This window comes from Oncorhynchus tshawytscha, linkage group LG09 (assembly GCF_018296145.1).
Source record: "Oncorhynchus tshawytscha isolate Ot180627B linkage group LG09, Otsh_v2.0, whole genome shotgun sequence".
Lineage (NCBI taxonomy): Eukaryota > Metazoa > Chordata > Actinopteri > Salmoniformes > Salmonidae > Oncorhynchus > Oncorhynchus tshawytscha.
The window spans coordinates 57,915,802-57,943,089 of NC_056437.1; the positions used below are offsets into that span (position 1 = coordinate 57,915,802).

At 41.9% G+C, this 27,288-nt stretch overlaps 1 protein-coding gene across 1 annotated transcript in view; it reads left to right on the plus strand.

The window, feature by feature from the left end:
- The window catches only part of LOC112258336 (serine/arginine repetitive matrix protein 3), a 143,424-nt gene extending 120,340 nt beyond the window's left edge, over window positions 1–23,084 (plus strand). The window contains exons 7-14 of the mRNA XM_024432648.2: window positions 6,009–6,044; window positions 6,199–6,249; window positions 7,468–7,578; window positions 7,882–8,068; window positions 17,522–17,838; window positions 18,495–18,764; window positions 19,017–19,139; window positions 20,713–23,084. Of these exons, the coding sequence (XP_024288416.1) occupies window positions 6,009–6,044; window positions 6,199–6,249; window positions 7,468–7,578; window positions 7,882–8,068; window positions 17,522–17,838; window positions 18,495–18,764; window positions 19,017–19,139; window positions 20,713–20,920 (1,303 nt within the window). The 3' untranslated portion in view covers window positions 20,921–23,084. The remainder of the gene's footprint in view (window positions 1–6,008; window positions 6,045–6,198; window positions 6,250–7,467; window positions 7,579–7,881; window positions 8,069–17,521; window positions 17,839–18,494; window positions 18,765–19,016; window positions 19,140–20,712) is intronic.
- The last annotated feature ends 4,204 nt before the right edge of the window (window positions 23,085–27,288 follow it).

Consider the following 27,288-nt stretch of genomic DNA (forward strand, 5'->3'; position numbering starts at 1 on the left):
TGTGTGTGCATGCACTTTTCATGAACATTCATCCTCTAGGTTACTCATAGAATGTGAGCATACCCTGATGCTTTTCAGCCGGTTTGCTTAACAGGGGAAAGGTGCTCAGCTGAAGGACTTAGGGATAAAAAACTCGAGCTCTGCCATTACTCAGTACTGTACTTTCACTACTCACTTTCCCTAAGGCCCAAATAGTATAGGAACCACAAATAAGCTATGTTTTCTAGAAAACAACAGACTATATATGACCGACCTGCTCGATTCGGTTTTATGTAGCAACATTTGAAAATGTGTTTATTACAATGGATAAAAGCAGAGACACAGAGCTGCAAAATGGAATATCATACACTACATTTGAGGAACAATGGGAAAGTAATTCTGCTTTGAAAGTTGATCAACTTGTAACCTCACTTTTGAGAAAATGGCCCTTACATACATCGACAGTTGTTGCAGTGACATCATGAACATTATATTGTCGTCCAACATCAAACTTGTTGTTGTCGTTATGAAAAAGTATAAACACGAAAACTACAAACTGCATGAGATCAGTCTGGTGGTCCAAAATAGCATCACTAGTATATTTTAACACCAATGAACCCACCCGTTTAAAAATTAATTCAGTGCATGTTAATCTAGCAAACCAGGCAACTAAAATCAACTTTCTAAACAATGTTTTGGTTTGTTTCTAGCTTGATAGCTAGCTAGCGAGCTAATGTTAAGTTAGCTGGCCTTCCATTTCAAATAATGACCATATCATATAGCTGACCATGTCTTCACTTTAGCTCATTTGTCTTCATTATTACAGGAAAATAAATTCACAACAAGATCATCATTTACAAGTTAATAGCAAGCCAATTGAAGAAAATAGTTTACGGTTGTGAGTGTGACGAAATGAAACCAGGTCATTCTACTAGAGAATGTTTAAACTTGGACACTGTCTTGTTGGCCTAACGTTATGTCCTAATCTGACTTTGGTACAGGTCATGTTGTTCTTCACATTACCGTCGCTGGTACACACATACTATATCAATTAAAATCAACGTTTATTTGTCACATGCACAGGATACAGAAGGTGTAGTGAAATGGTTACTTGTATAGTGGGGTCTTTTGTTTAGACATGTAGCTAGCTAAACAATCAACCATAATTCCAACTCATAACTTTACTACCCTGCATGAATCTGCAGGTCGCTAACCAACCAGGTTCAATGTTAGCTAGCTAGCTAACAACTGGCTACAACTAGCAAAGCAAATGGCTCTGAGATAGGAATAATATTACTACACAGATCATACACGTAACGTTAGCAACGAGCAAGCCAGCTAACTTTAGCTAGCAAGCTAACAGTACGCTTTAACTTGAATTGAAAATGACAAAATTAGAAACGTATAATATCTGAAAATTTAGCTAGGCTAGACTCTCTTACATGGATGGACGATTCTCCCTCTCTGTCACAGATGCTTCTCCCTCTCTGTCACTTAGTTTGAAGATGTAATCCGGAGACAGGTGTTTTATACAACAGCCTTCTGGGTGTTCTCTTTTTGACTTCCTCTGCATACTTGCAATCAACCAAGATCATTTTCTCCATCATAATCTAATTCCACCGGGCATTCCACTGATTTCAGAACTCATTCCTCCAGAAAGTCGAGAGCAACACTTTTGTAGTTCTACTATGTGATATCTTTCAAAAAATCTGCGTTAGAAAGGATTACCTACACATACTGACCAGCTCATGTTATAGACAGAAACGCGCTACATGGCAGACCAATCCAAACTTATCTCTCGTCATGTCCAGCCCATTCATTATCTCAGTCAATCATGGCAAACGGGAAGGTTCCTGACTTTTTCTATGGCTAAACCAACTAGGCTCGTAATTTAAAAATTGTATTAGTATTTACAGATGGCGTACAAGTTTGTTATTAAGGCATATGAAATTTCACATGTTCCAGAAGGCATTTCTTCCAAAAAACGTTTTTTTATTTTTTATTTAAAGTTTACGTTCAAATGCCTCTCCTGTGAAGTAGTGAAGCGTGACATAAGCCTATGTTTCCTGAAACGATCACATATTATTGATAAGGATATTGAAACTCAAAGTGAGATGTAGGATATTGGAGAGGATATTCTTCCAGCGCATTCATTCATTATTGATGATGTTTAATAAAACCTTGAAAAAATGTTGCTTATACTTTTCTTACGAAGCAATCCTCCTCCGACAATAAAGCAATAATTATAGTGTCAGCACAAAATGAAAAAGAGAATGGAGAGAGAGAAAATGAGAAAGAGAGCTCAGCAGAGAATAATACTGCTTCGCCCAGGGATATCATAAGGACAATAAGCAATTCTAAATAGCACATCCCTCCTCCTTTTTTTGTCTAGCTCTTTTTCTCTCCTTCTCTATTTCTCTCTACCTATCTCTCTCTCTCTTTAATTCTTTCTCTCTTGTGGGGGCTAAACTCATTCTCCTAATAACCAAGCCTGTATGAGAGCCGCAAAAGAAGAAAAATTAGCCTCTCACCAAATTGCAGAGCATCCCTGTGCTGCCCCCCCCCACCACCAAATTAACCCCACAACACCCCTACCCTCCTCACACTTATAAAACTCTCCTCCTCCCCCTCTCTCCCACCTTTAGCCTCTCTCTCTCCCCTCCTCATATTTCTCCAAACATCCACTGCATTGCAGGTATTGTCTACACATGAATAATGAATGCTTAGATAGGGGGAGAAGGAGGAGGTAGGTGCGTCCCTTGAGTTAGGTAGCCTCCTGTGATATGCTCTACTGTGTGAGTCTGTTGCGGCATTGGAGAAGGCGGTGGAGGGGGAGGGGAGCTTTTTCCGATGCAGTTGTAACAATCTGAACTATGAGCTGCTATGGTGTCCACCAACCAATACTCACTTTACATAGAAAAGTCACTTTGTAACAACAGAAGATGACGTTTTCTTTAGTTTGGGCTCCCATTTCAAGTGTAGCATAGCGCTGTATATTCCTTCAATTAGGAGAAAAGGAGGGGGTAGAGCAATAGAGGAGGGTGTTAATAATGTAGGGTTCTAAGACTTGATGCTGTGGAGATAGTCAAGGACAAAAAAGACACAGACTTGAAACCAAGTTCAGGTTATTTAATAACGACTGGTCATGGAAAAGAGCATTACAAGCAGAGGCTGTGTCTGTGAACACACTATATAGAGGAGGCTCTCCCTCCTTACATCCTGTGGGATCTCTGCCTAAACAGAAGCATAAATTACAATAGGCCAACCCAATGTATACATTAAACCCACATTCCTTGTCTTACGAGGGTGGGTCTTTCTAACACTGATGTCCCCCCAGCTAAACCTCTCCAGTTCAGGGGTGGCAGGTAGTCTAGTGGTTAGCCGAAAGGTTGCTGGGATCGAATCCCCGAGCTGACAAGGTAAAAATCTGTCGTTCTGCCCCTGAACAAGGCAGTTAGCCCACTGTTCCCCGGTAGGCCGTCATGTTACATAAGAATTTGACTTGCCCAGTTAGAGTGCCTTGCGAAAGTATTCGGCCCCCTTGAACTTTGCGACCTTTTGCCACATTTCAGGCTTCAAACATAAAGATATAAAACTGTATTTTTTTGTGAAGAATCAACAACAAGTGGGACACAATCATGAAGTGGAACGATATTTATTGGATATTTCAAACTTTTTTAACAAATCAAAAACTGAAAAATTGGGCGTGCAAAATTATTCAGCCCCCTTAAGTTAATACTTTGTAGCGCCACCTTTTGCTGCGATTACAGCTGTAAGTCGCTTAGGGTATGTCTCTATCAGTTTTGCACATCGAGAGACTGAAATTTTTTCCCATTCCTCCTTGCAAAACAGCTCGAGCTCAGTGAGGTTGGATGGAGAGCATTTGTGAACAGCAGTTTTCAGTTCTTTCCACAGATTCTCGATTGGATTCAGGTCTGGACTTTGACTTGGCCATTCTAACACCTGGATATGTTTATTTTTGAACCATTCCATTGTAGATTTTGCTTTATGTTTTGGATCATTGTCTTGTTGGAAGACAAATCTCCGTCCCAGTCTCAGGTCTTTTGCAGACTCCGTCAGGTTTTCTTCCAGAATGGTCTGTGTATTTGGCTCCATCCATCTTCCCATCAATTTTAACCATCTTCCCTGTCCCTGCTGAAGAAAAGCAGGCCCAAACCATGATGCTGCCACCACCATGTTTGACAGTGGGGATGGTGTGTTCAGGGTGATGAGCTGTGTTGCTTTTACGCCAAACATAACGTTTTGCATTGTTGCCAAAAAGTTCAATTTTGGTTTCATCTGACCAGAGCACTTTCTTCCACATGTTTGGTGTGTCTCCCAGGTGGCTTGTGGCAAACTTTAAACAACACTTTTTATGGATATCTTTAAGAAATGGCTTTCTTCTTGCCACTCTTCCATAAAGGCCAGATTTGTGCAATATACGACTGATTGTTGTCCTATGGACAGAGTCTCCCACCTCAGCTGTAGATCTCTGCAGTTCATCCAGAGTGATCATGGGCCTCTTGGCTCCATCTCTGATCAGTCTTCTCCTTGTATGAGCTGAAAGTTTAGAGGGACGGCCAGTTCTTGGTAGATTTGCAGTGGTCTGATACTCCTTCCATTTCAATATTATCGCTTGCACAGTGCTCCTTGGGATGTTTAAAGCTTGGGAAATCTTTTTGTATACAAATCCGGCTTTAAACTTCTTCACAACAGTATCTCGGACCTGCCCGGTATGTTCCTTGTTCTTCATGATGCTCTCTGCGCTTTAACGGACCTCTGAGACTATCACAGTGCAGGTGCATTTATACGGAGACTTGATTACACACAGGTGGATTGTATTTATCATCATTAGTCATTTAGGTCAACATTGGATCATTCAGAGATCCTCACTGAACTTCTGGAGAGAGTTTGCTGCACTGAAAGTAAAGGGGCTGAATAATTTTGCACGCCCAATTTTTCAGTTTTTGATTTGTTAAAAAAGTTTGAAATATCCAATAAATGTTGTTCCACTTCATGATTGTGTCCCACTTGTTGTTGATTCTTCACAAAAAAATACAGTTTTATATCTTTGTGTTTGAAGCCTGAAATGTGGCAAAAGGTCGCAAAGTTCAAGGGGGCCGAATTCTTTCGCAAGGCACTGTAAATAAAGCTAAAAATAAGTATAAATAAAACATTTAAATAAAATAACTTAAGCCATACTGGTGGTGGGCTAACAGACTCCCAAAGGCCCCTTGTAGTGTATATGGTAGACTGTATGGTTAACATAGGCTACTATTTGGTTATAGCCCTATAATAAGAAGAGCACTATCAGGGGACATTGTGTTTGACAGTTGATGGGAGTAAAATAAATTAAAGGCGAAGCCTCCTTAGAGCCCCCAGTCTGTTCTCTCTGGTGGAACAACAACATGGTTTACATCCCAAATGGCACCCTATTCCCTATTTAGTGCACTACTTAAATAGGGAAGAGGGTGCCATTTTGGGACACCCACATGGTCTCATAGCCTAGACGCCACAACAATTCTTCACTGGACCTATATTACTCTGACAGCTTTATTAGTCTCTTTCTCTTCACTAGCGCAGACCTGACATAGTTTTTCTGTTCCTCTCTCCTTGTGGTACATGTGCCAGGTGTATTATGTGTATGTGTCTATGTTCACATAAGGTGAATACAGTGTTGTGTAAAAAGAGGGAAAAGAAGAGCTTTTGTTGTCCAGTCTGACTTATCACCATGGCAACAGTAGTGTGAACATACTAAGGACTTTGAAGTACTGTATGTAGTCAGTCAAGCATATATCCCCTCATTATATATCCCCTTATTAAGGTCTAGAGAGATGGTCAGGCTAACTGGAGTTCAGTGTGTGTAACAGAATTTTTATAATTTGAATAAAAATAACATATGCCATTTAGCAGACGCTTTTATCCAAAGCAACTTACAGTCATGCGTGCGTGCATTTTATGTGCGGGTGGTCCTGGAAATTGCACTACCAACTGAGCTACAGATGACTCAGGTTTCTCTTTCTCTGTAGGTCGACGTCTGGTTCCAGGAGAAAGAGGAGATACAGGTGGGGATGCAGATCAATAAAGTACTCTGTGTACTGTACAGTCCACATCACATAGGTTTTACAGTCAGGGACACTATGTCAATGACTGATTATTACAGTGCACGTACCTTGTTACCTGTTTAAAGAAGATTCATCAACGCGTTTCCCTTTTCAGATCCGGTAGCCCAAAGAACAAACAGAAAGACAAGAACAAAACCAGAAAGAGGTAATGATCCCTCTTGTTCATAATCTAACAATAATGGACCCTGAACTGAGAGGATCTGACTGAACTGAGAAGATGTTAGATGTTTCGTAGACTTTAGTTGCGTATACAGTTGAAGTTGGAAGTTTACACACAAATAGAACTGTTTGGCCATAATGACCATTGTTATGTTTGGAGGAAAAAGGGGGAGGCTTGCAATCCGAAGAACACCATCCCAACCGTGAAGCATGGGGGTGGCAGCATCATGTTGTGGGGGTGCTTTGCTGCAGGAGGGACTGGTGCTCTTCAAAAAATAGATGGCATCATGAGGAAATAAAAGTATGTGGATATATTGAAGCTACATCTCAAGACATAAGTCAGGAAGTTAAAGCTTGGTTGCAAATGGGGCTTCCAAATGGACAATGACCCCAAGCATACTTCCAAAGTTGTGGCAAAATAGCTTAAGGACAACAAAGTCAAGGTATTGGAGTGGCCATCACAAAGCCTTGACCTCAATCCTATAGACGATTTGTGGGCAGAACTGAAAAAGTGTGTGCGAACAAGGAGGCCTACAAACCTGACTCAGTTACACCAGCTCTGTCAGGAGGAATGGGCCAAAATTCACCCAACTTATTGTGGGAAGCTTGTGGAAGGCTACCTGAAACGTGTGACCCAAGTTAAACAATTTAAAGGCAATGTGACCAAATACTAATTGAGTGTATGTAAACTTCTGACCACCGGGAATGTGATGAAAGAAATAAAAGCTGAAATAAATCATTCTCTCTGCTACTTTTCTGACATTGCACATTCTTAAAATAAAGTGGTGATCCTAACGAACCTAAGGCAGGGAATTGTTACTAGGATTAAATGTCAGGAATTGTGAAAAACTGAGTTTAAATGTATTTGGCTAAGGTGTATGTAAACTTCCGACTTCAACTGTAAGTATACTATTTGAAAGAAACAGATAGTATCTAAATAAATGTATGCATGCCACAAGCTTGAATGTGACATGGTGTCAGTCTTGTTTCATTGAAAACGCTTCAATAGATTTCATGACTGAGTTGCTGAATGTGTTTGTGTGTCTGTCATTGTGCGTGTGTGTGCTGGCAACTCTGTTGTGTATGTGTAAATTTACGTGCACGTGTGTGTGCTCGTGTGTGTATGCATGCGTCTGTCCGAATGTTTTTGTTTGTGTGCTCGTCTGTATGCGTGTGTGTCTCTGAATGTACGTGTGTCCCACAGGTCCCCAGTAGAGTCCCCCAGTAGGAGGTCTCAACGTAGAGGCAGCTGCTGTAGCTCCCGCAGTGCATCACACTCCTCCACAGGCCACAGCCCCTCCAAGTCCCCCAGCAGGTAGGACTCCCATTACCTCCCCCCCTCCCCTTAGATGCATGCCTTCACTGTTTCACACAATCATACTCTTCTTGGTCTATTGATGTAACACTGACTTAAGGTTTGCAACAGCTTTGCTAGAGATTCATGATTATTATTTGATCAGAATGTAGTTGACTGTAATTGAAAAGGTAATGATAGCTTAGACTATACTGTTTAGTCTCAAACAGCCTATACGTAGCTGGTATAGTATAATATACTCTTGAGTCTGTGTCATGTCAGCAGCTTGGTTCAGTACTCCTGTTCGTCCGTCTGTCCCTCCAGGCCCAACTCCAAGCATAAGACAGACGGACACAAGGCCTGTGTGAGCCCGTCCCCGTCTCCCGGTCCTGGCGGTCCTGACGGTCCTGTCGCGTGGCACAACGGGCACCACCACCAAGACCACGCCCGCAACGGCAAAGCCGGCAGACTCAACCATAACCACGTGGCCGAGGGCAACAAAGGGCAAGATGTATGTAGTCTCCTCTATCTCGCCCCGCCACCTCCCTAATCCCCCCCCACACACACACATTCTAATCTACACTCAAATGGTAACCTCCACACCTCCCTCTCCTATGAACATGATTTATTTTCTTTGTGTCGGTTTGTGACATTATCTCCTCTCTCTTTATTTGGTACTGTTATAGAATTACTCTTCTTTTAGTTATTCCTGTTTTTGCAGGCTAGTTTTACTCTATATATCTTCCAACCACTTTTGTCCTTCTGTGCAATCTTGCAGACACTAATTATTTCCGGCATCACTTTGATACTTATACCATCTCAACATCCCTTTGACGTAACAGGTTAGAGGGATGGATGTTTGAGTCATACATACGTAACAATGAGTTTGCTGTGGCCTCATCCCAGATCTGTTTGTGCTGCCTTGCCTCCTATGGTCATTTCCACGCCAAGACAGCACAAACATGTCCACGCCAAGACAGCAAAAACATGTCCACGCCAAGACAGCAAAAACAGATCTGGGACCAGACTAAGTTTGTTAGAGATAAGATTTCAAAAATGAAGACTGACTATGATCAATTAATCTCTGGCCCAAGTGAGCGTTTGCATGGCACATGTTATGTATCGTACAATGGTAATATAGAGGTTTAAATGACACCTAAATGACACCAGATTCCATACAGTGCATTTGGAAGGTTTTCAGACCCCTTGACTTTTTTCACATTTTGTTACGTTACAGCCTTATTCTAAAATGTATTTTTCCTCATCCATCTACACTCAATACTCCATAATGACAAAGTGAAAACAGGTTTTTAGAAATGTTTAAAAATATATTAAAAATAAATAACAGAAATATCTTAAAAAACAGAGTCCACTTGGTAAATTAAATTGATTGGACATGATTTGGAAAGGCACACACCTGTCTATATAAGGTCCTACAGTTGACAGTGCATGTCAGAGCAAAAATCAAACCATGAGGTCGAAGCAATTGTCCGTAGCGCTCCAAGACAGGATTGTGTCGAGGCACAGATCTGGGGAAGGGTATCAAAACATTTCTGCAGCATTGAAGGTCCCCAAGAACACAGTGACCTTCATCATTCTTAAATGGAAGAAGCTTGAAACCACCTAGAGCTGGCCGCCCGGCCAAACTGAGCAATCGGGGGAGAAGGGCCTTGGTCAGGGAGGTGACCAAGAACCCGATAGTCACTCTGACAAAGCTCCAGAGTTCCTCTGTGGAGATGGGAGAGCCTTCCAAAAGGACAATCATCTCTGCAGCACTCCACCAATCAGACCTTCATGGTAGAGTGGCCAGACGGAAGCCACTCCTCAGTAAATGGCACATGACAGCCTGCTTGGAGGTTGCCAAAAGGCACCTAAAGACTCTCAGACCATGAGAAACAAGATTCTCTGGTCTAATGAAACCAATACCAAACTCTTTGGCCTGATTGCCAAGCGTCACGTCTGGAGGAAACCTGGCAGTATCCCTACGGTGAAGCATGGTGGTGGCAGCCTCATGCTGTGGTGATTGTTTCAGTGACAGGGACTGAGAGACAAGTCAGGATTGAGGGAAAGATGAACGGAGCAAAGTACAGAGATCCTTGATGAAAACCTGCTCCAGAGCGCTCAGGACCTCAGACAGGGGTGAAGGTTCACCTTCCAACAGGACAACGACCCTAAGTACACAGCCAAGACAACGCAGGATTGGCTTCGGCCCAGCCACAGCCTGACTTGAACCCGATCCAACATCTCTGGAGAGACCTGAAAATAGCTGTGCAGCTATGGTCCCCATCCAACCTGACAGAGCTTGCTTGAGAGGATCTGCAGAGAAGAATGGGAGAAACTCCCCAAATACTGGTGTGCCAAGCTTGTAGCGTCATATCCAAGAAGACTCGAGGATGTAATGTCTGCCAAAGGTGTTTCAAACAAAGTACTGAGTAAAGGAATACTGAATACTTATGTAAATGTGATATTATTCTTTCTTTTTTTAAATAAATGAGCAAAACGGTCTAAAAACCTGTTTTTGCTTTGTCATTAAGGGGTAAGGTGTGTAAATTGATGAGGGGGAAAAATGATTTAATCCGTTTTATAATAAGGCTGTAACATAACAAAATGTGGGAAATGTCAAGGGGTCTGAATACTTTCCCGAATGCACCCTATATACAGGATAGTGCACTACTTTTGACCGGGGCCCATATATAGGGAATAGAGTGCCATTTGGGGCGGAGCCTCAGGGTTTGCTAATGAGCTGGAAACTCTTTGGTTTTTGTTAGGCAGCAAGCTCCTGCAGTGATGAAATAGTGAGAGCTCACTTCTGAATCAGTTTAGCCAGGGAAAGGAAACAAATAATACTTTTAATGTTTGCTTTTGCTACAGATCCCTCAAATGTAATAAAATATGAAACAGGAGGTTGCTTATGTAAAAAGTACTTATTAGTAGTTCTCGTGAAGGCACTGTTTTATTTCTTTGATATGCTGTAGAGTTTAGGACATTTTGTAAATGTTAGTCAAAAGTTGTCATTTGATCATGCTGATGGTAATGCTTGATAACAGCCGTCAATGAAACCATCTGTAGCTGACTGATCTAACAAACAAAGATGGATGTAAAAATGTAGGTCTCAACTATGCTATTTTTACATCTGAACTCAAGCAGTTCTATCTTATGTTGTCATATGAGAATGATATTATCTGGTTTGGCCTGTGAAATTATGTGGTGATTTGAACTGAACCTAATTTATGAAATGTCCAATGCTTCTAGTTGATACACGTGATTGGTTTCAGTTTGGTTACGCGTTCAGCTCTAGTGCCACCAAACGCCTCAGTACAGTCACTAAAGTAGGCTATAACATGGATGCAATTGCTCAGAACAGAATGAGCGACAGAGAAGTCATTGCTGTACTGGTACAGTAGCAAGAATGATAGGTGTATAAAAAGTGAATGTATAATTGCTAGGTATTTATCACTGAAACTAACCAGACATCTTGTCTAGTTTACTCAGAATTGATTTTGTCTTCTGTCATTCTTATTCCTCCCTAACTGTCTCGTTTGGAACTGTTTCCATGCTTTGGCTCCTTTGAAAACGGTAACCCCTCCTAATCTGCTTTATTTTGATCTATCTGTGAAACAACCACAAAGAACGACAGACTGACTGGACTGTTATGTTTTAAATCACTATCTTGCAGTCGTCACCATAATCTCCCTACTATAGATGGCTCATTAGAACTGAGGTAGCATTTTGCGTTTGAATCTAACTGAACCTAGCTACAGCGCCTTGCAAAAGTATTCACCCCCCTTGGTGTTTTTTCTATTTTGTTGCATTACAACCTGTAATTTATATGGATTTTTATTTGGATTTCATGTAATGGACATAACACAAAATAGTCCAAATTGGTGAAGTGAAATGAAAAAATTATTTGTTTAAAAAAATTATACAAATTTAAAATGGAAAAGTGGTGCGTGCATGTGTATTCACCCCCTTTGCTATGAATCCCCTAAATAAGATCTGGTGCAACTAATTCCCTTCAGAAGTCACATAATAAGTTAGATTGCATACAGGTGGCCTTTATTTAAGTGTCACATGATCTGTAACATGATCTCAGTACATATATATACCTGTTCTGAAAGGCCCCAGAGTCTGCAACACCACTAAGCAAGCAGCACTATGAAGACCAAAGCTCTCCAAACAGGTCAGGGACAAAGTTGTGGAGAAGTACAGATCAGGTTTAGGTTATAAAAATATCAGAAACTTTGAACATCCCACGGAGCACCATTAAATCCATTATTAAAAAATTGAAAGAATATGGCACCACATCAAACCTGCCAAGAGAGGGCAGCCCACCAAAACTCACGGACCAGACAAGGAGGGCATTAATCAGAGAGGCAACAAAGAGACCAAAGATAACCCTGAAGGATCTGCAAAGCTTCACAGCGGAGATTGGAGTATTTGTCCATAGGACCACATTAAGGTGTGCATTCCACAGAGCTGGGCTTTACGGAAGAGTTGCAAAAAAAAATAAGCAAACATGTTTGCTTAAGGCATGTGGGAGACACCCCACACTTATGGAAGAATGTACTCTGGTCAGATGAGACTAAAATTGAGATTTTTGGCCATCAAGGAAAACACTATGTCTGGCGCAAACCCAACACCTCTCATCACCCCGAGAATACCATACCATGTTTTTCTTCGGCAGGGACTGGGAAACTGGTCAGAATTGAAGGAATGATGGATGACAGGGACATTCTTGAGGGAAACCTGTTTCAGTCTTCCAGAGATTTGAGACTGGGACGGAGGTTCACCTTCCAGCAGGACAATGACCCTAAGCATACTGCTAAAGCAACACTCGAGTGGTTTAAGGTGAAACATTTAAATGTCTTGGAATGGCCTAGTCAAAGCCCAGACCTTAATCCAATTGAGAATCGGTGGTATGACTTAAAGATTGTCAGCAGAACCCATCCAACTTGAAGGAGCTGGAGCAGTTTTGCCTTGAAGAATGGGCAAACATCCCAGTGGCTAGATGCGCCAAGCTTATAGAGACATACCCCAAGAGACTTGCAGCTGTAATTTCTGCAAAAGGTGGCTCCTCAAAGTATTGACTTTGGGGGGGATGAATAGTTATGCACGCTCAAGTTTTCTGTTTTTTTTTGTCTTATTTCTTGTATGTTTCACATAAAAAATATTTTGCATCTTCAAAGTCGTAGACATGTTGTGTAAATCAAATTATACAAACCCCCCAAAAATCTATTTAATTCCAGGTTGTAAGGCAACAAAATAGGAAAAATGCCAAGGGGGTGAATACTTTCGCAAGCCACTGTAACAGTGTGCTCTGCTGACAAAACAACAGACATCCTTTAGACCAAAGGCAATAGCCCTTACTGTTTCACCTTCACTGCTGACTAAGCAACTAAATGGGGTGTAGAGCAGCCTCCGAAAACATTCTGTCTAGAATAATGAATGACAGATGATGCTATCTCCTTCAATTTCCTTTCCTTCTGAAGCTTGCATGTGTTTATGAGAGGTCTCACCTGCTCTATTTGTCTGTCTGTTTGTCTGTATGTGTCTGTCTGTCTGTCTCTCTCTCTTACTGCCTGTATTCATTTATGACTGTTTTATTTCCTGCTTTTTATCGATTTGAGTAGTATTTACCCCATGAAATAAATGCCCAATGCTCCTTTTCTGTCTCGTTTATGTAAAAAGCACTCATATGCTTTGGAACTGGACAAAGTAGGTTAACTGGGTATGTGTACTACTAGTTTTTCTTGTCAATACAGTCTTTATAAAGCACAATGTTTTGCTCAGTGATAGTTAGCCCCTTCCTTCAGAAGTCTGAGAGAGCTCCCAGACATCAGGTGTACAACAACCCTTTCTCTCTCGCTCTAGTCTCTCTATTTTCTCTATTGACTTCCTGTTTACTACTTCCTGTTTACTGTATCATGTGACCTACATATTGCCTCCAGGTGACAGTATCACTTCTGTCAGACTTTCCAAGTCAATGGGGATTGGCAAGGGGAGTCTCATGTGCCATTGTTGCATAATGAGGGTCAGTGTTTGAAAATTTGAGCCAATCGGTTGTGTTGAGGTGAATCAAGAATTGCTAGGTGTTTATCACTGAAGCTCAAATCTGTCAACCTTTCGACAGTTAATCCTATACTATCAGCCTTAAACAGGTTTTTGGTTCATGAGACCTCTCCTGTCAATCGCCACAAACAGGGGAATTATTGTGTCTCTCCCTTGCTGACAATTCATCAGCGCTCAGACACCTTGTGTATTTGGGAGGTTGCTCGCTCAATATTGTTCATTTTGGATACCAACCTTTCTGGGAGATCATAGATCCAACAAAAGCTGGATAATACTGTAGTATCTCTATGGTTAGCCCATGTGCAGCAGCAACTTGGGTCTTGTCTGTCTCTTCTATTTTTACATCTCGGTTTGTCCTTCTGATTCTGTCTGTAGTTTTCTTGTCCAGGGTAAATGTATATCTGCTAACACAAAAAAAAACAGTGATACAAATGTTGAAACTAAATAGGACCACACACACAACATTTAGTAACATTGGTATTTTAAAGGGACCCAAGCCATTTTTGAATGCGAGTGCCGTATTTAATTTCCCCTTTGTATAGATATTGATATGTTCAGTACCACCCTCCCCAAGGCTCACTGTACTATTCGATTTACATGGCTTTAAATTGACCAAGAATCACCCTTTTATTCTGCCTTAATAACAATCGCCTTGTACTAACATGGGGCACTGTAATGACCCTGGTGCATTGCTGAGCCCAAAGGAATATGTAAGAAGTGTGCTTTCTGAGACGGATTCGATAGCTTTCGTAAACCACAATGGGTTTTGTTCTCTGGTTGAATAATATATTTTCCAAAATGTAACTGGGGTCCCTTTTAAATGTGCTGACTCTACTAGTTGTCCATTCTAGCAGTTACTGCCCCGCCCTCAGCTTCCCTCCTTCCAAAACTCATCCACTCTCTGTGTCCATCCGTGTTCTGTCCATCCGTGTTGTGTGTGACACATCTTTCTCGCCCTCCGCTGTCCGGACATGCTCTTCTCCCTTCTTCTCGTCTGTCATATGCCAGCTCTGCCTGCTCTTCCTTCTCTCCACCCATCCCTCCATCCCTCCTTCCTTCCTTTCCTCTAGCAATTCTATCTTAACAATGGATTTAATTTTGTTTCATGAATCACTCTATTCACTTACCCAACCTTATCCCACCTCTCCCTTTTGATGCAACCATGGCTGCATTCGAACAAGCGAAAAAGACAGCAAATCATTTTAGTTTTTAGATTCATTTTTTAACCTTTAGTTTGATTTTGATTTTAAGTGTTGGTTTTGTTTGTCCATTTTCTTTAGCTTTTTTGTCGGTTTGTTGGTTTGTTTACCTTCTCCTCCTTAGTCTCTGGAAGAAGTTCGTAGCGTTGATACTAAAAGAGGTTCATTGTCTTTTTCCCATTTCGCTGCGGAGAACATTCCTTTCTCCTTGTTTTCTTTTTTCTTCCTTTCCTTTTTTTGTTGATATTGCATACGTGTCACTGATTGAAATGGAAGGTAGGTAACGCTCTGCCTTGGCACGTGGTCTTTCTTTATGCAGAAATGAGAATGTCAGAAGCACCCTCTATCTTGATGTCAATGTTTCTTTGTCTCTCTTTCTATGATTTAACCACCAGGGAACCTTAGCTTTAGGAAGTTTATTTTATTGTTCCTTTTTTTCTGTTATATTTTGCTTTTAAGATTTGGATTATAGTTTATCCTTTTTTCTCTACCCTTCTTAAATGTTCATACTGAATTCAGTCCAGTATCCCACCCGATATATATATCAAGAAGGCCCATTTCTTTGTGTACTTCTTTCTGTTTTGGTAGAATGCATTTATTCCTGTTTGTCCAGCATCTCTCTGTTCACTTGGTGAAATAGTTACATTCGTCTTATGATTTGATCATGTTTATTTCCTTGGTGGCTGTTTCTAACAACTGTCATCATCTGCGTCAGTGGTTGTGTGTTTTCTTATATCTACAGCTCAGTCTTTTGTTTGTTTTGTGGAGAAGGTTTTAATATCCTTGTTGTTTTTAATGAAGAGTCCCTGTTTTAGTCATAGTTCAGCGGTCAGCGTTTACAGGGGAGAAGGTTAATGCATGCAGGAGAGCTCGCTGTGTTTTGATATTTACCTGCTTTGACATTTGATCTGCCTTTATATCCCAGAGACACACACAGCCATGCAATTGCTCCACACAAACATCTGCACTCACAATCTTCTCACAATACTTTGTGAAACCCCTTGCCCTGTGTACACTGCTATTACAGAATATGCCTGCGTCCTAGTTCAATGTCCTCAGCATACCTTATCTCTCAACATCGTCCACTTGCTTAAAAGCCTCCTACTGAAGTTGATCTACTACACACATTTGTGTTTAAAATGAAACTGTAGTTTTAAGAATCCCATCAATAAATGTCTAGAAGTACACAATATTTGCAGAGGTTCTGTTCTCGCAGAGGACTGTTTCTTTTGCTAGAGTTAAATTCAATAGTACAGAATTTTTCATATTAATTGATATTATTAAAACAGAGAACTAAAACAGAGATCTCAACAGAGCCAATTAAAATGTCATATGCCTGAGGCTTGCAGGGGAAGCGCAACCCAACACTGACAAGAAATGCCTTGGTTTGAACAAACTGTAACCTAAAATACAGTACCTGGGGGTTGAACTCCTAAACGTAACTCTCTGGAAGCCCTAAACTTAAAGGTAGACTCAGCAAGATGACATTGTCACGAGCACCACCGCAGATATTGAGATGAGCGAGATGAAAGACTTTGCTCTCACACAGTCACACACAGTATCTGCGCATGGGCACACGGGTTCGCTTCACACTGTTTACAGAGTGGTCGCCAGGGCACCAAAACCGCAGAAGTTGAGCCTCTCGCTCCAACGCTCTTAGTTGTTGCAGAAATTGGTCCACTATGCTGTTTACTTTCTGCATCTATGTCATATCGCTGAGACTACTTTTAACTCAATGGTCATTCACACAGACTGTCTGCCCTGCCCTCTGGTGGAGTGGGCTGGGCAGGAGAATGATCTGGAAGGCGTAGCTACTCTCGGTGTGAGAGGTTCCCTGAACATTGTGGTGTGTTCCTTCCTCTTTTTCTTTTTGATTTAATTTCAGTTGATTTCCATGCATTGTCTGATGCCTCACTCTGCCAGGGAGGGTTTTGTGTCTTTTTCTCTTGCATTTTGTGAAATCTAATGATGCACTTATGTTGCCCCACTTTTCCCTTTTCTTCATACCTTACCTACTAAAGGAGGGAATGCCACTTTATTGGTAAGTGGATGTTAACCAAAAGGGAGTTAAACAAGAGTAACGATAAAAAAATTACAAAAAATGGGTCGCTGTTCACATCTCAGCAATTGTCTACTACAGGGCAAAAAAATCCACAAAGAGAAAATTATTGAGTAGCAGACGATTAGTTTTTCTGATTCGATTTGACTCTATAATTGTTCCTTGACTATTTTATTTTGTTCCTTCCATTTCTGTGATGTTCTGTCAAGTTGTCTACTCTTTTTTTTTTCATATTTATTTTTTTCCATTACTAAAACTTGAAGAAGTCCTCCTTTTCTACTCTACAAAGTCTGTAGCTCTATACTCTCTTTTCTCTCTGCTCTTTAACTTAATTTGGGTCATAATACAAATAAAAAAATCCCTTTCTCTTCTAGTTTTTTTCCGTTTCTTTTCGGGATTATGATTTCTTCGACTCATTATGGTTTTGCATGCCAAGTATTGCATGCGCTGCACCATAGAGGACTGTCTATAAGCCATAACGAGAAAAAACCTAGATCTTTTCTTTTAGATGTTGACCCTCTTTTGCCAAATACACCGTAGCGCTCAAACACTCCACTGTGACAAACTCTAAGGCCCTTTTTCTATTTTTTTCCCCTTTTTTTTCTTTTTTCTTTTGTTGGTTATCATTTCTCTACAGAAGCTGAGAATGCTGACTGCTGCTACTCCGGGAGACCAGCCGACCATGATGCTGCCTCAGCTGAGAGGAGGAGAGCACAAGACCCACAATGCCCTTTACAGGACCCCAGGAGGAGGTTCGGCAATCCAGGCTGGACAGGCTGGAGAGGCCCTACACGGAGAGGAAAGGCAGTCGATAGGGTCGTCGGGCAGACGGGGAGGTCACAGAGGTCACAGAGCTCATGGGAAGAGCTCCCATTCGCCAGCTCACAGCAGTGACTCCGCACACTCTCAACGTAACCTGCATCCTCACAGAGGAAAAAGCTCTCACCGGAAGAAGTAAGCAGAGAGATTCGACCTTCCATACTGACATAACCTTTACCTGTTCTGTCCTTCAATCAATTAAATAAAATATATTTATAAAGCCCTTTTTACATCAGCAGTTGTCACAGTGCTTATACAGAAACCCAGCCTAAAACCCCAGAAAGCAAGCAATACATATGTAGAAGCACGGTGGCTAGGAAAAAACTCCCTAGAAAGGCAGAAACCTATGAAGAAACCTAGAGAGGAACCAGGCTCTGAGGGGTGGCCAGTCCTCTAATCCAGGTGAAGATTATAAGAGTACATTAAGGCCAGATTGGTCTGGGACAAGTTCCGGGACAAGGTCTTCGCCCCTTCTTTTATGTCCACTGTGTTTGGTGCTTGGTCTGCTGTCCAGGGCACAGTCCTATGCACTTCCCTCTCCACTCTCATTCTCCTGACTTGTGCTATCCTAAGATATGCTAATTAGAATGAAAACAGGCTGATCTCTTTGAGAACTGAACAACCTGTTTGGTGATCTGTGGCACATCACAAAAAATGAGTGACGCATTTATTTGCCTCACTCTCTCCCATTTCATCATACATTATCTACTAAAGGTATCCAACAATCCTGACCCCTATCGGTCCTCTGTTCCCAATAATCAATTGATACTCATTTATCCATCTACCTCAAGGACTAAAGGGGGCCACTCGTCCAAGCGGCACCATCATGGGGTTCGGGGACAGGCCCATCACCAGAGCCAGTCTGGCTCCCCGGGGCGGCACCGCCACACATCTGGGTCAGGCAGGAAGAAGAGTGAGTCTCGGGGGCGCGGTGGCATGGGGGTCCGACAGCGTAGCAGCTCCTGGAGCTCCGGACGCTCTTCATCACGCTCCGGCTCCAGAGAGAGAGGCCCCAGCAAGGCCAAGTCCCCCCACACCCATGCCAGACAGAACAACTCCAGGTGACCACTTACGGAAGGGTTACTTATTGGTCTATGAATGATGGTTAACCTACCACCAAGAGGGCCTACTTGGCTTTCCTGCTTACCTGACCCGGAAGGCCAGATAACACTAGTTTTGGATTAACTAGAAACTTTTGCAACTGTTCTTGCTATCCAGATTTATTTAGACACAAACATAACTTTTCTCATATATTCATTTTTTTCTTTCCAATACATGACAATTTGATGCGTTTATTTTCCTTGCTCCACTAGGGAGAGAGACAGCCCTCACCACTCTGATGCTGACCGTGCTCGCCGTCGCTCCAGGAGCTATTCTCCCATCAGGAAGAGGAGACGAGACTCTCCCAGCTTCATGGAGGCTCGCAGGATCACCAGGTAACAGAGACTCTATCTAACCATGCTCCCTCAGTGAGAGCAGAATCCAAGTGTAACACTGACATCTATGGGAGAGTTTGTCAAGGTTTCTCCCTCTCGGGTTTTCTTTCTCAACAATTTTATTGTGAATCCTCAGAATAATTACTGTAAATGTGGGGTGCTTATATGTTCTCTAATCTGACATGCCATAGTATTTAGTGTATGTGTAAATGTGAGTGTCTGTTGTATAGTACCATCCAAGTGGAACTGAACACAGTATATTATTTCAGGTGAAATGTATTTATATCACAGAAGTGTACAACCTTTGCCACCTCTGAGTGATGCCACACTGTAGCAATAATATGATTCCATTGTATTTCCCAGAATGTGTGTGTAGTGGTTTCCCATAAAATGCAGGTGAAATGTTCTGTGACACTCCTCTCTCACTTCTCCTGTACGAAGGAAGGTTCCCCGTCTCTCTCCTCCCCCCGAAGCCAAGACAACGGAATACTGCTGAGCTGCAGGCTAGGTTACCGTGGTAACAGTTGCCGTGCAGCAGGACTCCCCTAGTCCTCCTTGCCCAAGCCTTGTGAAGCAGTTAACCAACCGAACAGACTTCCCTAGAGTAACGCTGCACCCTCCCCTTTCCTCTCGATCTCCCTCTTTCTATCCATCTTTCTTTCTGTTAATCCACATTCACCTGCACTAGACATACAGTCACTGATGTGCAATAATGCTGTAACACACATTTTTTATAAAGGCGCTATCAAGGTTCGTCAAACGATGTCTGTCTGTAAACCAGAAATTGTGGTTCTATATAAATTCTTTGGGATTCTGTATTTGTGATCCACAACTACCACATTTTTTTTGCAAAACATCCCCGTAGGTAGTGAGAGCACCTTGATAACGCTGACGTCCTGCCTCTAGATTAACTCTCCTGATTCCTGGGTGATGGCTAACCTTCAGATGATTTTCTGCCTTTTTTGCGGCTAACAGCTCTCAATTTACCGGCAGCAACCTCTGTGGGCACTTAAGTTACACCTTGAGGGTGCTCACTAACAAGGCAATCTCAATGCTCCTAACCCTTTTGAAGTGTGTGTGTGTGTGTGTGTGTGTGTGTGTGTGTGTGTGTGTGTGTGTGTGTGTGTGTGTGTGTGTGTGTGTGTGTGTGTGTGTGTGCGCTTGCGGACCCCTACTTACTAACACATGGAGCCGCTCTCTTTCAGCATTTCTCAATTTGACTGCCGCACCTAATAACTACTATGCCACGTTTCTGGCCTGCCCCTTGAAGACAGCTGACCCAGACCCTTTTGGTTGACCTCTATTATGTTCCAAACATGACCCTCTCCTTATGCGATTATAACATTTGACATAGTATAGTTGAAGTACAAAATATTTTGGGAATCAGAAAAGCATATGATAATATTGCAAACCTACAGTATTCCCATTGGAGTGTACTGTACAATGCAGAGGCAAGCCAAAAGAGCAGTTCTCAGATCAGCTGTCAGAGTGGTGGTCCTCCTCACACTAACTGGTCACAAGCCTTTTATACACTGTATAACCTTCTATCCCTTCTATCGTCTCCTCTCCTCAGCGCTCGGAAGCGGCCTATCCCGTACTACCGTCCAAGCCCCTCCTCCTCCAGCTCCATGTCTAGCCCCTCCCACTCGGAGAGGAGTCGCAGCCATGACAGCTACAGCAGCTATAGCCGCAGTCACAGCCGCACCAGGAGCCACAGCCGCTCCCGCAGCCGCAACCACAGCTACTACAGTCGCAGCAGTTACGAGAGCCCCGGCTTCTGAGGAGAGAGAGACAGAGAAAGAAAGGGCGACGGGGAAAAAGAGCGAGCGAGGGGGTAGATAGAGAGAGAAACAGAGAGACAGAGAGAGAAAGACAAGATAAATCATGTAATGTATTCGTACTGTATGTCCCTGAATGGTTCAAACACAGGGCCAGACCTCTGGTCCATTTTTACCCTCAGTCTCCATCTCTGTATACTTCATGTTAATCCGCAAGTATGGGTAGCTGCTGCCCATTATGGTGACCGGAGTATGGGCATTGGGTGTATAGAAAGCGAATAATCTAATTGGGCAGATTTGTTGCCACTCAAGACCGTTTTGCGTGGCTGATTGGGATGCACGATGAGTCAACCAGTGCACCGGTGTTGTATCAACATGCCTGCTGACTTGAAGTGCTTCCTACTGGGTATCACGGTCGTGTCGCTGACGGTATCTTACGTGGACATTTTTTCACACCGGTGCAGCCTTGACAAGAAATAGCTAATATTGATAACCATCTAGATGTCACCTTGATGCAGTCTACTACTCAATGGGAAGGGCATGAACGTCAAGAACACCGCGACTCCACTACCTAGTAGGCACTATCAGGGTGACAGTCACAGTAAGCACACGCATGAAGCAACAATACACCCATCATCAATACCTTTAATCTAAAATGAACAGTCGTCAGTTTTCTAACTGAAAGTGTACAATTATTTGTGTAAAACTATCACTGAAATACAACTCCGACTCAAGCAGAAGTCCAAACTCTCGCGGTATGGTAGGTCAGTGTACGGCAGTAGCGTGGTAAGAAACGGAAACAACAAAAAAAACGTCTCAGTCAAAACCTTCTAACCTACAGCAGAGCGATTCCGACACACCCACTCCTTTCCACACGCCCACTACTTTCCTTTCGACACACCCACTACTTTCCTTTCGACACGCCCACTCGCCCATACGCCGGTCGCTTTATTGCTACTCCTTTCTCTTAACCTGAGCCTGGATCAATGGAAGGAAGAGGGAGGTTTTTAATAGTATAGCACATTCATTTGAAATATCCATTTTTTTTCCACAAGTGGGAGGGAAAAAAATCGATATATCAAATGAATGTGCTATAATATTAAAATGGATGCAACACACTGGTAATTATTTAAAATAACATTCCCCGGATCATGGTTTTAGAAAATAAATGATAAAGCCTAAAGAACAAGTCTGTAAGCACTTTCTCCATAATCTTCCACGGAGCAAAAGTAACCAGAAAATAAGTTGTTATTTTATTTGATATATTCTAACATTGGGACACTTCATGAGTTTGTGGAAGAAGAGGAAAATAAGAAACACACATGGAAAAAATAAGTCAAATTAAATCAAACAGTACTGGGCCATTTTTTTCTCCAATGTCATTACATCATTTCCCCAAAGACACTAATGCTCTATTTAAGGAACTTGAGATACCAAGAGAAGCGATAAAGAACAAAACAAAAATCGGCTGACAATTTAGCACACAGAAGGGAACTGGTGTATGTTTTTTTTTAAGGTTGTAGCATATATGTCAGGATATATAAATGATTCTAAACTGTAAGTTCTGGCTTGTAAACTATGCACTGTATATTCCATGTGATTTTGAAGAGGCTTGTTATTTGATGGTGACTTAGTATGATGATGCACCAGGAAGGAGGAAGGCTGCTGCTTGTACCAGAGAGCCCTGCTGGCTGCCACTATAGGTCCCAGGCTGCATCTGTCACGGACACTACAGCACTACAGGTCCCAGGGTGCATCTGTCACTAAAGTACTACAGCTCCCAGGGTGCATCTGTCCTCTCTCCGCCCATTCTGATCTGTATTGTACGTGGCGTACCAGAGCTGTAATTACACACAGAGGCAAGAAGGGATATAAAACCCAATGTATTATTATGTACTTTTCCTCTCTTCCCTATTCCACTATTTATTGTGTTCAAACTATTAAAGCTGCAATATGTACATTTTGGGGCGGCTTGACCAAATACACATAGAAATGTGAGTTATAGATCTGTCATTCGCATTGAAAGCTTGTCTAAGAAGCAGTAGATCTGTTCTATGTGCGCTATTTCTATTTTTCCTGTTTACAAGGTTTCGTTTTTGCATCTTTTACTTTCGGTTTTGTACACCAGCTTCAAACGGCTGAAAATACAATGTTTTGGGTTATTGACAATATATTTCACAGCGATTTAGATGGTACAATGATTCTCTACACTATGCATTGCGTGTTTTGTCACGTAAACTGAAATTAGGCAAACTATTAGAATTTCTGCATACTGCACCTTTAATGTAAATACTACTGTACCTCTTCTGCAATGACCAATGAGGTGAAGTCGCTCTGTAAAGATGCTCTTTCTTAAGATACTTCAGAAACCTTCTGCAAAAGCATCCATGTATTCTTGTGGTTCTATATTTTATCCACAGCTATTTATTAAATTATTTATTCCAATTATCTATTAAGTTATTTATTGTTTATTTATTTGATAATTTATTTGTTTTGTCTCATCAAATGTTTTTAAAGCAATTTGAAGAATCGTGTCATTGAGATACTAATATATCATGGGAGAATTGCTGCAAATGTATGTATTCTCATCTCTGAATATACAGTATGTCCATTGATGTTTTAACCTAAATCCTTTTTATTTGTGATGAAAGCTTCTGCTTCCTTTAAGAATAGGGGAGTGAGCTGAGTTGGCGGTAGCTTGTTTCTATGGCGGTGTTCCCTTACCTGATGTATTTTATAATGCTCTTACACAGGGTTCATTACAGTACTGGAACAGTCCACAGAGACCATGTATTAAACGTTTGTGTTGATGCAATCTTTTATTCTTCTGCCTGTCTGTTTCCTGGTGCAGGGGATACATAGTTAAAGTTACGTAGAGGGGCTGTTACTCTGCAGGGCTCCAAAAACACTTCTACCAACTCCTTCTGTCCAAAACGTTGATCAGACCTGGATTATCTCCCTCCAGACATAGATGGGTTGATTGGGCTAGTTTGTTGTTGGTCTAACCAATCACATTGCCCCTGCTGTAACAGGCTGGCCCTATCCCCTGCACCCTGCTTCTACCAGAGGTGTCCTAGTAACTGGCGCTGACCTGGCATGAGGTCTCAGACAGAGGGTCAACTCATTTTGCAAGCCGGTGGTCAGCTAAACTACGTACACAGCAAATGCCCCTGCTTTCAAAATGCTTGAACCCAGACACAGGTAGTCCCACAAGAAACCCATCATGTTCCCTGCCTCAGTTTATTACTCTGTGCTGATAGGACAGCTGCTGGTGATGATGCAATCAGGGAAACCCTTCAGTCTTCCTTCCCATTCGTCAAGCCTCCTGTCACTCATGCAGTGTTACATTAAAAATGTAACCAGAGTTACTGTAACCTAGTATGATATTAAACAAAACCTGTTCCGATATTAAGAGTACAGCGCTAAACCTTTGGATTGTATACAAGTCATTTAGTTGTAGTGTAAAAGTTATTATACAGGACAATAAATATAAACCAATGAAAAATGAGCTACTTGCGTTGTCTTTCAAAAGTTACTCTTTTTGACATGGGAAAAAAAATGGTGGCACTGAGGTCTACACGATGTTCATACTGTAATACGTGCATGTGCTCTTTGTAGGTACCACCAACAGAGGTTGCTAATGTAAATATTGACTTTATTTCATAGTGATACTGGAAACTCTGGCCTGAGAGAAAAGGACTAGAATATTATGTAACCTGGTGTACTTTTCCAACTCCCTGTTTATCTTTCCTCCCAATTCCATAAATTCAACCTATGTCATGTAACCTGTGAATATATGATGAATACAGGCAGCATCGCTCCCGGGAAATTACAACGTTATTGTTGTATCTGTCTGAGTCTGAGGCACAGTCTGATGAATGAATTAATGAAAATGCATTAACCTGAACCTGAACCACAACCCTAACCCTAGGCTCTGTACTTTTGACCTATACAACAACAGGTATCCTTTGACATGAGTTGGGAACAACAACAAAAAATCCAGCTCATGTATGTTCAACCATGCACTGCACTCTTGAGTCCGAGTTCAACCTGTGCTCTTGATTTATCTTGCCTGGCAAATGAAGTGTGTACTTTTGGAACCATTCCATTGGTTTCATTGTGCCAAACCAAATACACATTGAGAATCTCAGATATTTGGACTGTGCATTCAACTCAGTCTAGTCTAGAGTTAATGTGACGGAATATTGACTCCCATCCAGTGCTGCTCTTTGGAATAGACACAAGGCAATATTACCCCTCCAATAAAACCCTCAAACAAGATGGGTGAACTGTCAAGTTAGTGATAGTGTCACGCCCTGGTCGAAGTATTTTGTGTTTATCTTTATTTATTTGGTCAGGCCAGGGTGTGGCATGGGTTTTTGTATGTGGTGTGTATATATGGGGGATTGTAGCTAGTGGGGTGTTCTAGATAAGTCTATGGCTGTCTGAAGGAGAGTCGGACCAAAATGCAGCGTGTAGATTGCGATCCATGTTTATTCAACAAACGTAACACGAATCTAAATACAAACACTATAAAACAAATAACGTAACGAAAACCGAAACAGCCTATACTTGCGTAAACTAACACAGAGACAGGACCAAAGACACTAAGGACAATCACCCACACCAAACTCAAAGAATATGGCTGCCTAAATATGGTTCCCAATCAGAGACAACGATAAACACCTGCCTCTGATTGAGAACCATATTTAGGCAGCCATATTCTTTGAGTTTGGTGTGGGTGATTGTCCTTAGTGTCTTTGGTCCTGGCTCTCACTCCTGAGTTGAATTAGCTCTTGCGATTTTACTGTGAGAGTAAATAACTAACTCTAGAACACTGATCAACAACACTACAGGGAGTTTAAAAATAAAAAGTTATTTTCAAGTAATACTGTACAGAGTGAAATGCAATGATGCAGAGTTAAATATCAAGACTAAATTGAGAGAATACAACTCAGAAAAAAATGACTCCATTGCCAGAGTACATTTGTCTCTTTTAAGACTGGGACTAAAATGTTATCTGTCGCATAATTCTATTTTCCTCAGTCAGACTTAGATTTACTCTGTCATTTTTACTGTGAACTCTATTACACACTGGGACACGAAATGTGGCGCTGCATCTCTGATGTAACCTGTACAGGAACAGTATTGATACCATGGACTAAATGGACATTAGTCCTAACATTTATCCACATTTTCTGAAATCAATATAATGTAGGCTGAGCACTGAAAGGTGTATGCCAAAACCAAGTCCTTGTTCAAGATTGGTAAAAAAATATATAAAAAAATGTATTGGAGCCAAAATACCACAGGGCATAGAGCCAGCAGTGGAACAGATCTGAAATGAAACAGGGTGTCCATGAGATTAGTAGGATGCCATTCTGTTGGTGACTTTACTATCAGAAATAGGAAGGGGATATACTGTCTACATCAGTATCAACCACTGTCTAACTAAGCTCTGGTTCCATGCATATCAGGAGTAACTCATATCACAACAAATACCTCCATGTTTGTGTGCATTCTCTGTGTGTTTTTGTGGGTTTGTGGGTGTGTACTTTATGCAAGCATACTTGAGTGTGTGTGTGTGTTGTCAGTGGAGTCTGTGTTGTGTTTCGCTTGTCCGAGCTCCTAGGATTTACAGTGTGCATTCTAATAGCACGTATGTGGCTGGTTGGCTTGTCACATAATGTCCTGTCCTCTACCAGCCTGTGTGTTAGAAACAGCATACGTATGTCTCCCCTCCATGCAGGGGGGGCTCCAGTTCTGCTGAGCAGGGCTGTCTGCTTTACAACAAACTCTCAGATTCCTCTAGCCCTGTGTCATGGCTAGGATGGGCTCAGAGGGGGATTACAATTGGGAGGAAGGGCGGAGGAGAGGGTGAAACGGAGTGCTTGGCAGTTGTTAGAGGGGTAGTGGGGTAAAGGGGAGGGCCTTTGCACTGGCATGGCACACCCTGTCATTGTCCCCAGGCTTTGGGAGTCGCAGATAGCATATGAACACGTCATATGCCATGACAATTTTAGGAGGAATAAGAGGAAATTAGCTTTAAAACTGCTAAATATTCTCTCAGCCTCATGGCAAAATGTGTAGAATAGCAGGAAGTGACCTCTAAAACAGCAACATTTTCTCTCTAAGCCCCATGGCAAGTATGTCAAATAGCATGAGATTAGCTGTAAAATCCCAGCGAAACTGCTCTACGTCACTGTCTTGGACTTGGATTCCATTCTAGTGCTATGTCTGACACGAATAGACCTAGTTCATTCTATATCTGTCCGGGGAGGGGGGAGGCAGATGGGGTGAGAAGGGAGGGTCAGTGACAGTGTTGACTAGAAGTGGGCGGTGGCTGTGTGTATAAAAGCCCTCTGCCGAGA